Raw genomic sequence first — 12,974 nt, 5'->3', positions numbered from 1 at the left:
ACCTTTGGGAACCCCTGGACCTGCTGGGGCTGGACCCCAGCACTCTTCCTGGGACCAGAAACACACCAGGCTCCTAGGCTCAGAACTACACACTGCCGCTTTGCAGTCTACTGGCCAGAGAAAGTAATAAATGCAAACTAGAGTCAAGAGACAGGAGAATATATCCTCCCTCTTTCAAAGAAGACTTGCAAAGTCACATGGCAAATGGCATAGTTAGAGGAAGGGGTGAGGAACGAGTCAATAATCCGATTCTATCCTGTATACCTGGTAGTGATAATGGCGTCCTACACATAAATACTGATTTAGAGTTTACAAAGTATGCTCACAAATATTTTCTCATTTGATTTCACACCAGACCAAAAGGGCAGAGCAGATATAATTATCCTTTACTGACAAAAAAGAGGGAAACTTGGAGAACTTAAGGGACTTGTTCAAGATATATAATGTTAAGTGATTGAGGTGGAATTCAATCAGAATGATCAAGTATATTAAATGTACTATTGAGTGATTCAGCTAGAACTCAAAGCCACACAATAGCCCTTTGTGGAAATACAGTAGGCACCTGGTTGGAGTGTTTTCGGAAAAGGGCTAGGTCAGTTCAGAGAAACAACAACATGAGGCTTTATCTTCAGGAACAACCAACCACACCCAAGGTTTCTGGGAACTATGATCTGGCTGGTTTCTACACGACATACACAAATGAGAATTACTGCTTGTTTTTATGTAAACACATTAGTTTATGAAGAGATTGGACTAAGAGTACGAAGAAGGATGAGAACCCAAATTGGTGGCGGCACTGAGAAGCCAACAGCATCACACACTGATAAACGGCTTATGGGTTTTCTGTCTTCAACTGATTGGAAAAACAAACAAACTGGTTTGGGGTGATGAACTGTAACATGTTGGAAGTAATTGGTTTAGTAAGGAAAAGGGTGTTAATTTAGAAATATCAATACTGCTACCCTCTTGGGGGATTAGAAAGACACAGAACAACATCAGAGCTGCCCAGTGACGTGGTAGTTCACTGTTTCATTTATCACCACATATGCCTCACAGCCATGCCACTCCGAACAAGGGGGCTTTTGTGTTTCTGCCAGAGAACACTGGACCTTGCTACCACTCACTGCTGTTTATATACAGAGGAAGAAAGCATGAGTCAAGGTCACCGAATGAAGTAAGGGGTGGGGGTAGAAAACAGGAACCTAATGGAAGCTCCCAGTGGCCTTCCAATAACCCTCCCATTAATATTTAGTCAGCTTTGCCTTCAGTGGAAACCTTCCTTGAGGCTTCCCCACCCACTCCCACCCACAGTTATTGCTATACTTTTCTTTTGTTGCTTTATGTCAATGGCAATTAATTATTTATTCATGTGACTACAATGCATGTTGCCTCTTACCTAGACTGTAAACCTTAGGAGGGGAGATCAGTAATATTCTGGTTCATATTCCATTCCCTTGGACCTAGAACAGTGCTGGCCACGTAATAATCACTCATTGGTCAAATGAGAGATTGATTCGCCTGAACCAATTGTTACCACATGTACCTCCCTCCAGCACGTTTTCTGTGACCCTGAACGGAGGGGTAGAGGAGAAAGCATAGGGGGAACATGCTCTTGATTAACTGTCCATTCCCCCTTCCAATGCTTCTTCTTGACAGTAAAACTAAAACCCTTAGCATAATCGATAAGGCACTGGGTGGTCATGCCCCTTACTACCTCTCTTTCCTGTCTCTTGACTTCTCGCCACCAAGTTCCAGAGGCACTGCCCTTCATTCTCTTCTTTTGTATTGACTATATTGCAACCCTGCCTGCCCTGGGGCCCTTGCATGCATCACCCCTTCAGCCTTGAACTGTCTGTGCACCCTCATGTCCCCTCTTAAATGACTACTCTCCCAGCTGCAAGTCAATCATCACCTCAGAGAAGCCCTTCCTGATTCCCCAGACTAGGTCAGGCATCCACCCATCACAGAATCACAGACTGCTGCTCTCCTTGGTAGCACAAACCACAGCTGTTATTTTTCATTTGTTTGCATGACTATTTAATTACTATGTTCCCCTTGGACTGTACAGTCCATGAGGGAGGAACTGTAATGATTTTTGCTTACCACCTAATATGCAGGATTTTTGCTCACCATCAAACACCCAGTGCTTAGCACTGTGCTTGGTGCTTGGTCAGAACTAAATAAATAGTATTAAGTGGGTCAGTCAATGAAACACACACACACACACACACACACACACACACACACACACACGGGCGCGCGCCTTTCCTTTCTTCCTTAGGGATGAGAACTTAGAGGCAATAGATCTGTTTCTAAGAATAAATTTCTATTGGTTATACCAATACATTTGAATTCAAGTGACCTAGGTTTTAGCCAAGAAACAAGTCTCAACCAACTGTCCATAGTTTCTTTGCTGATACACAGCAAGAATTTTAATTCAGCCCAACCAGTGTGGCTCAGTGGTTGAACATTGACCTATGAACCAGGAAGTCATGGTTCAATTCCTGGTCAGGGCACTTGCCCAAGTTGCCTGCTCAATCCTCAATAGGGGGTATGCGGGAGGCAGGAGATCAATGATTCTCTCTCATCATTGATGTTTCTCTCTCTCTCTCTCCCTCTCCCTTCCTCTCTTAAATCAAACCAGGTTTCTTAAAAAAACGAAAAGAATTTTAATTCACCACAGGGTACCCCTGAGGGGTCTTTTGATTTAAAAAAAAGAAGATACAGCAATATCTTTTCTCCTTAGTGATAGCTTCAAGGTATCACTTCTTATAGCCAAGCCAATCATTAGTGAGCTTTCTCTTTATAATTCAGACATTTATCACAGTTTATCACTTATATTTTAAACACTCCCCCGCACCCTCCCCCTACATATGGCCACAGCTTGTTTGCAAAGACTGCTGATCATGCTTTCAAACAAAACTGTTCCCATATGCCTGTGATTCATTTCCGCCTTCCTGCCTTGCTTCATTTGTTTTAGAATTGGAGTTTAATTCTGAAGTGGTTGCTGTGACAGGAAGTGACTGGGGAGAGGAAGATTTAGAAGAGATGGACCACAGAGCTGGGGGATGAATGAGACAGATGTAGCTTATTAAACCCACAGCTGGGGTCAAAGACTGTTAGATAGGAAATGCCCTTTAAAGGAATATCAAGTTCCCACTAGATAGGGGAACGGGAAACCCAGAGATGGAGAGAAGGCCTCCCTTTCTGGAATGCGCGAGAGTCCTGTTACTTCCATCACAACATTTGGTTCGGTGGCTCACCAGAGTAACATTTGGAAAAGGGAAAGCATCCTGTCTCCAGAGAATATGAATGAAATCAAGGAATGAGTTCAGTGATTGCTTATTACAATTCAGTGCATGAGCTTTTAATGAGGTAAAATGTGTGTACATATAAAACTAACTTGGGATGCTGGGTTCATTTATTCTTCAGCAAATATTCTTCAGCATCCATTATGTGCCATAGCCCTTTCTAGCCACTGGGAACACAATAGTGAAAAAAACCTCAGCTATTCCTGTCCTCACAGGGAGGATAGACAATTGAACAGCCAAGCAAGAAAACATATGTCAGAAGCTAATGTGCACCATGGAGGAAGTAGGAAGCGGTGCAGAATTTACCAGGCGACTGGAAAATACACAGCAAGTACCCGGAGATTCAGGAAAAACCCTTTATTTAAAGCAGCGCTGCTGGCTCAGGGGATTCGAAGATCCAAAGCCTGAACAACTTATACAGCGAGATTACTCCTTATATATATTTCTAAATTCTTTGTTTCCTTACTTCGGGGCTTTTGCAGCCCTACCTAAGTTAGTTAGGATGGGGAAGTAAGATTACAGCTAAAGGCCTGCCCTGGGCAACAGATGACTAGGACATACGAGTGAGTGAGGTTGGAGGGTTGGTATTTTGAAAAGTGTCAAAGAAGGTCTCATCTCTCAGGTGAAGCAATAAGCCATTTGGCTATCTGTCAGGTGAAGGAATAAGCCATGTGGCTATGGGAGGGAGGGGAGAGCAATCAGTGCAAGCAGATGGAATAGCAAGTGCAAGGTCCTGAGACAGGACATAGCTAGTATGCTCAAGGAACATCAAGGAAGCTACTGTTACTACAGTGGCATGTCGGAGGTAAAGTCAGACAAGTAAAAAGGTGCCGAATGAAGTAGGCTCTATAGCAGCCGTGGGCAAACTACGGCCCGCGGGCCGGATCCGGCCCATTTGAAATGAATAAAACTAAAAAAAAAAAAGACCGTACCCTTTTATGTAATGATGTTTACTTTGAATTTATATTAGTTCACACAAACACTCCATCCATGCTTTTGTTCCGGCCCTCCGGTCCAGTTTAAGAACCCATTGTGGCCCTCGAGTCAAAAAGTTTGCCCACCCCTACTCTATAGTCTGAGAATGGTGGGTGTTACTCTATATGAGATGGGAAGCACCTGAAGCGTTTTTGAAAAAGAAGTAATGTGATTTGACTTATATTTTTAAAGGGTCCCTCTGGCTGCCGTGTTGAGACAAGACCTCAGGGAGTGGGGCAAGGCCAGAAACAGGGAGACGAGATAGACAGGAGGCTATTGCTGCAATCCAAGCAAGAGACGACGGGGCTCTGAAGCAGGGTTGCTGTAGAGGAAATGGTAAACGTTGTATTGGTTTCCAGGAACTGCTGTAACAAATACCACAAACTTGGTGTTAAAAGTGTTATCGGTGGGGAGTCCTCTGAGTCCCTACCTGTTGCTGGTAGAAGAGGGCCTCTTGAGGTGCCACAGAAATAAGAATTTCCTGAGGCCCCCACGGGAGGATGAAGAATCATGGAAAGCTTATTGATGAGGCAACATTAAGGGGTTTCCCTTCCAAGGTTCCACCTCCCTCCATCCACCATTGAAAAAGCCCTACTTGTCTTCAGCAGGGCTGGGATCACAGCCACTGCCCAGAGTTTCCGCTCCATGTTTGCACATTCAGTCCAGCATCTGGCTAACTCAGTGTTCCCAGCTGTAGTCCATTGAGTGTGTGTGTGGGAGAGAGAGAGAGAGAGAGAGAGAGAGAGAGAGAGAGAGAGAGAAAGGATTTTTTGTCTAGGAGCATAACCAATTAAGCCTTCAGGATTTTTTGGGCTTGCAGTGGCCCTGTCTCCCCCCTGCCCCCCCAGCCGATGATCTTTGTTCCCAAGGCTAGACTGATAGGCAAGCACCTTCCCTACATCATCCCCAACTTCACTGCGATGTGCCCATCTTCCCCTTTGTTGGAACCTTTCCCCCAGAAAAAGGAAAGTTCTGAACAGCCCATGTGAACAAGACCGAGGATGATCAATTCTACAGAAGGTACACATTTAAGCAATCTGAGCCCTCCTGGAATTTCAGAAGCAGGTGAAAAATTTCATGTCTCATTACTACAGACTGCATGGCCCCAAGAACTAACCAATGATTTTATATGGTACCGGCACAAGAGCAGAGAGAAACAACCAAACCTTTCTAGTTGGAGAGGAATCTACTTTTAAAATGTCTATTATTGCTTCAAAACGTACCCAATATACTCTCCTTACATGGAGAATCCCAACAGCCTCCATTGCTCTGGCTCTGTTATTGTCACTGTCCAAAGACATTCCAGAAGGAATTTGCTTTGGAGACTTGACAAGCCCATCAGAAGTTGCCAGAGAAGTAAGAAGGAGGCGACACCCTTGTCATCACAGACCGGTGTGGAGCCATAACTACTGCAAATGTGCAGACAGTGTGGCCTGAGAAGGATTTTCCCCGAGGGATGAGGGACGAGCTTTTAAAAAGACAGTAAGGTCATAGTTATTTCTATTAAAATGCACTTTCCCCCCAACAGCACATATTACATTTCCAATAGCATCACTTAGTCTGTGCTCCCCAGGCTATTGCTCCCACGAGTCTACAATCCACAGGGATCCTGCTGAACGGCTGGGAGAGTCAATTCCAACTCTTGCCCCCTGTTTCTACTAATAGAAATGATGGCGATGACAATACCTGACAAGGTGCCGCCTGCCTTTACGGACCTGGTCCTCCTGGGGGTCTCTCTCTGCCAATGGTCACAGCAGAGATTCAAAGCAGCATCAATACAACAAAGGGATTCCACGGGCTTGATTCTCCTCCTAAGGTGTCGCAAGTCTGAAAGCATAAATCAAACCATCCTTGGGCAGGCTTAGACCTTCTAGACCATCTGCTCTAAAAAGAAACAGAAAAAATTAAAGGACTTTACAAATATTTTAGTTAAAGGAAATGCAATTATTTAAGTAGTAGTAGCAGGCAAAAAATAGCCTTGACAAAGCTTCAGGAATTTTCTGCTTAAAAGTTTCAGAACAAGTTTATACTCTTCCTTGGCTATATCATGATTCTAATTATTCAAACTGAAAAGCATTGTGCAATAAAGGATAAGAATTCTGAGCCATTTTGACAATGGTCTATATGAGAACCTACAAAGTCACTGGAGTTTCCAAAGTAAGTGATGCCACTGTTCCTTGTAGACTGTTTGATTCTCTTTTCTTAGCTCCTTAGAATATGGAGCAAAAAAGGCCAATGTTTGGGGTTTGCTTCCCAAGTAAGGAAGTTACCCTCAGAAGGAGAAAGGAGAATCACCTTCATTGAAAGCAACATACCCCATTCCCCAAAAAGCAAGTCAATGTGCCTGTCTTTGGGATCAGGAGATGAGCGCCATGGTCTCTCCATGTGCAGACAGCACCAACATACAGCTCCAGATGGTGGCCAGAGGCAAAGGCCACGGGGAGGTCAAGCACCACACAGACAGGGACAGCCACTGGTGGGGCCACGTGGACTGCTGGTGACCTTGCTAAGATCAGTATACGTGAGCTTTCTACACGTCTTCCTCCCGTGCAGTCACACACTTTTGACTGGGACAGGAAAGGGCAGAAAGCAGCACTGGAGGAAGTAGAGGAACGTCCATTCTTCTGATGGCTTTAGACCATTTTTCATTTTTTTCTGACCCTTTCAGGTAAACTGGCCGAGGGAACCCATTGGATCCCCCCCACCTCTCTTCTCATGCTCTAACTCCTCTGTCCACCTGCAGAGCCTGAGAGGGTGATTGTAAAGTCAGGGTGGGATCTCTAACCATTGTAGGTCCCTTAATCCAACCTCAGAGGGGACACACAAGGGCTCAATGGAGGGAGCTACAGAAGGAGGGAGGGAGGGAAGGATGGTAAATGCATGGAAGGAAGTGACTTTTCTTGAAGGAAAATGCATTGCTCTATTGACAGCCAGTTGACCTGGCTCAATCTGCAAAAGTTGAATTTGATGAGGTGGGGAATGGGATGTTGGTACTGGTGACTGCTGCACCTCAAGATATTTTCAAGAGCAAGGCCGGAGCTACAAATTGCCAGTCACAACAGCTGGGGGATGGGAGTAGGGGAGGAACAACCAGGAATGGGGAGAGAGGGCAGAGTCCTTTGCAGGAAAAGGCACTGACCAGCCTTTAGTTAGACAGCCAATGCAGCGACAGGAGTCGCACATCTGCAGTTCACACCAGTGTTCACTGCACTGGGCTGAACGCATGAAGCCAGCTCTGTCTCTGAGTCAGCAGCCTCCTGGAGGAGCAGGTCCACCAGGTAAATGACAGGGACCAGGGAACCCATCACACAAGCTCTCAAATGCAGAGACCCAAGGGATGGCTAACAGGCCCTCACCTCATTATTCTTCCATCTCAGACCCCGGTGAGTTTGGTCAGCCTCCGAGGTCCTGGAAGCATTAGGACAGCAGCTGCCGCCAGCAGACTGACATGAGATAAGATCTTATAAAGCAGAATGTCAGTTAACATTATACAAGACTCACAGCTTAACAAAGGAAGGCTTCACTCCAGGCCCAGGGAATGTTCCTGTGAGAGTGCCAGGCCCTGTCACGGGCCTGCGGTGGCACGTCTAATCTCTGCCAAGTCTGGATCAACACTGGGAGGACTCGTGTGGAGGGCTGCTGTGGGAAAGTTCCTCCGCAGTCTGGACGAAGCCAGGGATGTGGCAGCGGTGGGGAGGGTGGCTCTTCTCAAGCAGGCCCCTCAGGGCAACATTAACGACAACCAGACTTCACACAAGCTTTCAACTTTCTCATTTCAAGTCCTGACACATAGATACCAAAAATATTGAAGGGAAAATAGTAAGGACTTCTTTACTACTTCCAGGAAAATATGGCAAGAATGTTCCAGAAAAGCCAAATCATCAGCAATGGAGACATGAAAGAGTAATTAACTACCTTCAGGTTTATGTGCAAATATTTTTATATTCACAGGGCAAGGTGAATTGAACTAGGGTACTCAAATTCGTGACCTAGAATGATGAGGTTGGCATGCCATCAGCACGTAGCTGATGATTCTGAACATCCATCTCCCCAAATGCGTGCTTCCTAGAACTGTCATAAGACATTATTGGTCCTGGTCAGGTAGCTCAGTTGGTTAGAATGTGTCCCGATACACCGAAGTTTTGGGTTTGATTCTCGGTCAGGGCACAAACAAGAAGCAACCGATGAAAGCATAGATAAGTGGCACAACAAATCAATGCTTGATGTCTCTCTCTCTCTCTCAAAATCAATTTAAAAAAAAGGACTGCTCAAGAAATTATCATAAGTTGGGTAGCTTAAAACAATGGAAATGTATCCTCTCACAGTCCCAGGCCGGAAGTCCTAGGTCAAGGTAGTGGCAGGCCGAGGTCCCTCCAAAGGCTCTAGGGGTCGGATCCTTCCTCCTCTTCCAGCTTCTGGTGGCTCCATGCTCCTTGGCTTGTGGCAGCATCACTCCCATCTCTGCCTTCATCATCACATGGCCATTTCTGCCTCTGTATATTCTGCTCTTCTCTTTCTCATTAGGACACTTGTCATTGGATTTATGACCCACCTGGATAATCCAGGACAACCTCATTTCAAGACCCTTAACTTAATTATATATGCAATGACCTTTTTTCCAAATAAGGTCACATTCACAGGTTCTGGGGTTAGGATGTGGACATATCTTTTTGGGGGTGTACCATTCAAGCCACTATACTAAGTGTACTCTGGGCATCTAGGTCTTTAAAAAACTTCCAAGTGCTTAAAAACAGACAGCCAATATTCACTTCCTTTCAAAAGGAAGGAAACACTTCTTTTTGCTTTATGTGCCATTTGGAGACAGCTGACATTATGCCTCAAAATGAATGTTAAGGATTTGGTGCCAGAGTGCCCCATGCCATTTGTATACACGTAGGCAACTTCAAAAGTATATGTCCTAGTTATACCATTTATACTTGGTTACCCGCACACAACTGAGAAGTCTAGTTTTCACATCAGCTGCTTAGGCACAGTGACTACATTTTCAGAAGCAAAAACCCACAAATGCTCTTGTGCTGATTCCAGAATAGAATGTTAGGGGTAAACTATTAATGTGTTTTTTTGTTTTGTTTTTTTTTGAAAGCCTCCTACTAGTGGTGGGAATCTTGGGCAAGTTATTTATAATCATCCCGTGTTTCAGTTTTCCCATCTGTAAAATGGTATAATCTCCTTCACAGGTTACAGGGATGAAATGGGTTAATATTTATAAAGCAGAACAATGCCTGGCACAAATTCTAACAGGGCTGCTGAGGATGTACCGAAGGTTCCCACAGGAATGACCAGATGAGAACAGGCATAATTTAGAGAGAGGCAGGGAAACTTGCTAGTACATTTTAAAGTTTTCCCACATTAAGGGTAAAAATGAAAACAGTTTTCCAGCTCTCAGGAAAACAAGATTCAATTAAGCAGACAACAGCCTTTTTCAAAACAGTATGACAAACTGGGGATTTAAGTGCAAAGTAAGTATATGGGGACATTTCAGAAGTGTTTACCAGTTGGAAGGGAGACTTTGAGGTAGGGTCTGTGGTCAAGCAAGTGGGCATTTTTGGCATACTGCTATCTCAATGTTTCTCAAATGTATTCGACCAGAGAAGCCTTTCTATTATGTCATCTACTTGGTAAGTTATGGACAGGCTGCAGTTACCTTCCTAAGTCCTTCGGGTGTCCTCCAAGATTGTGTCTCGGTGCATGGGACACAGCACGGCTTTTTTGTGGTTCAATATTTTCCTAACTGGATACACCCACTTAATTCTTACAGCAATTCCTAACTTAAAGAGTGTTATTCGGCAAATGTGTAAGTCTTATTTTGGAAATCTGGTACTCATAGTCAAAATGAAAATGTAAATGCCTTAAACAGAAATACATTTTACTTATCTCTTCTTTATTTTTTCTTTTATTCAATACAAAAATAAGCATTTCAAAACACTTTAAAATATTTGATAAGCTGAGCAACAGAAAAGGCCCATCTGGCAGACGCTGGGGATTCTGAGGGGTCCAGACAGTGCAGCAAGGCAAGCGTGTGGCTGCAGGCGTGAACTCCTGCTTTGTAAACTCACTCTGACTCAAAACAATATGAAGACAAAGATATATTGTGAAGAGCAAAATAAAGATAAAGCACCGAGCACCTTTTACAATGTTGTAATAAAGTATTCATTAATTCCTCTGAAAATCTGGAAAAAGGAAAAGGCAAAAATGATATAAAAAGAGTTAAGTGTTTATAAAGTCCATTTTCTCTGAGCTGTGGAAAAACTGATTAAAAATCCTTTGAGATAATGAGGAAGTTGGTGGTTCTCTGCCAATGTCACTGTCTGCCGACACGCCTCAGTGGTCCCCCTAGATTTTACAGTGCAAACCGAGGCATGAGGTCTTACAATGACAAAAATACACCTTTCTTTTCTTTTATACTGTAATGCTTTTTCTGGTATACCATGAAGTACTATCATAAATAAATTATAATTATACTTCATCATAAACAGAAATTAAGAAAGTCCATATTGCCAAACTGATTTTTGAATCTTCTAAATTGTGTTCATTCACTAACCTGCCAATCTGAAAACTTTATTTGCAGAGGGCCTCGTCATTAATGTGAGCTAGAAATGCTACAACTTAATTCAAAAGCAATTATTTTTTTAAAATGGGACTCAGACCAATGTAACTTAGTACTAGCCAAAATCTACTGATAGACCATGAACAAAAGGCCAACTCTATAGTGACATGCAAAGGTCCCTTGATGAAAAAGCCAAATAAAAATTACTCTCAAAATATTCTGTCCCTAAGAATTAGTTTACAAATAGAAATTTAAATTTAATTAGATGACTTTAGGCCTTTGGGCTAGAATCTCACAAACAGAAAGAGAAGCAATTTTAACTCTGATTCATATGATATTGTCAGAAAGTTTAACCGTGGATTTAAAGAATTCTGTCAAAACAATACATGGTAAAAGCTATGGGGTTAACAAATACTGAATCTATAATTAAAAACAAATCCTTCTATGTACCCTCCTCCCCCTCAATGGATAACACATGAACACCAAGCATTTTCTACTTTTCTATCTCCAGGAATTCCATGAGAATCCAGAAATAAAAAAGAAAAAAGTGAAGGTCAAACCTGCATCTAGATGGCTGACTTTGAAAAGCCTAGAAACAGCACTAAGATGCTTAAGATAATATTGTTGCATTCTGAAGAAAAATTACAAACACCTGCAAACATTGTTTTCTAGGGAAGCTTTAGTAAATTTAAATAACACATCCTGATAGTTTTCCTGGTGTTACCGTTTAGTAGTTTGAATTATCTGCAAAACCAGTTCTGAGACTTGATAAATATTGATGGTGCCACTTGGAGATTTCGATCAGGTTCAGCCCTTGCACTGGTTCGGGAAGTGATGGGGAGGCCCCCCCAGGAGCACTTCTCCTCTGCTGATACGGGGAGCCATAAGGTTGGGGACCAGATGGTTACAGGTGCTCTGAACTGTCAGAAAGAAGAGCTGCCAGCTCAAGGGAAAACATGAACCTGGAGAATGCTTTACCGGGCTTTCCACAGACATAATCACTATTTAAATTTAACACATGCAGAAACTAAAGAAAATGGAAGCTCCTTTATTCCAGACAACCTGTAAGTTCAGAATTCCACGTGTAATTTTCTTTATAGGAGCAGAATGTACCACACATCAAAACCCATCTTCCTTCTGAATCCTTGATAAGCTTTTAATTTCAAAGGAGAATGAGAAACGGGACTCAGATACGGAAGGATGCTTCGGTGACATCATATGAGGTGGCTTTTAGGTTGGCCACGCAGTCTGAGTTTCTTTGTGGTGAGCAGCTGGGCCAGGCCGTTGAGAAACACCAGAACGATGGTCATGCACATGACAATCACGTAGTGGCTGATGCTGCAGAAGAGACAAAGATGTCACAGGCAGAGAGAACACACACGAGGAAGAGCATAAGATTCTTCTAAGTAATGATTGTGTACACAGAATTACAAAGGATGCCAATGACTTTGAAATAGATATCAAAATGTTAAGAAACAAATCTGTAATAGAAATGGTGATGAACATAAGTAATATTTTGAGATGTCTCCAACAACTGGAGCATGTTATAAAAATGTCTGACTGGTATTAGCAGTGACTGTCTGTGTCTTTGTCACAGACTGAATTTCAGACTGAATTTAGAAACTGAATTTCAAAATCTAGCTTTTAGAAAAATAAAGATAATGTTCCCTAATCCTTGGATCCTCTGAACAATATCCACAAACTCCCCAACATGTCCCCAGTTAAGTATCCTGACACTCTAGAGCATGCCAGTCTACACTCTGACATAAGTTACAGGTACTCTGACAAAACTACCAGCCACAAGGAAAGAAAAATGTTACCCAAACTCAAATTCAGTGAAGTGAAAGTTTTAGTCAAGGAATCTAAACAAAGGAGAAAACAAAAACCCACATCTCTTTATTAATCTCAGCGTCAAAGCTAGTGTCTCCCTGACTTCCAGAAAAAGAATAATGAATACTCTTAAAATTACTCAGTCCCATTTCTTGTCTACCAGCAACAGTCAATTCTCGGTTGTCTTTTAAACACAGAAATTGTACTGCCTACACAGAACATGGTTTGATGATAAATTCAGAAGTATGGGAAGAAATTTAGGATATAGATCTGACAAACAACAATACAGC

General features: G+C 42.9%; 1 protein-coding gene across 3 annotated transcripts in view; it reads right to left on the bottom strand.

The window, feature by feature from the left end:
- Positions 1-11,882: 11,882 nt before the first annotated feature.
- Positions 11,883-12,974, bottom strand: part of PIGN (phosphatidylinositol glycan anchor biosynthesis, class N) — an 88,985-nt gene continuing 87,893 nt past the window's right edge. For all 3 annotated transcript variants that reach the window (XM_005881792.2, XM_005881793.2, XM_014529649.1), the window contains one exon: positions 11,883-12,192. In XM_005881792.2, coding sequence (XP_005881854.1) covers positions 12,069-12,192 — 124 coding nt within the window. In that variant the 3' untranslated portion in view covers positions 11,883-12,068. The remainder of the gene's footprint in view (positions 12,193-12,974) is intronic.

The sequence above is a fragment of the Myotis brandtii genome, unplaced genomic scaffold (assembly GCF_000412655.1).
Source record: "Myotis brandtii unplaced genomic scaffold, ASM41265v1 scaffold69, whole genome shotgun sequence".
Classification (NCBI taxonomy): domain Eukaryota; kingdom Metazoa; phylum Chordata; class Mammalia; order Chiroptera; family Vespertilionidae; genus Myotis; species Myotis brandtii.
This window is presented reverse-complemented; position numbering and strand designations above follow the sequence as displayed.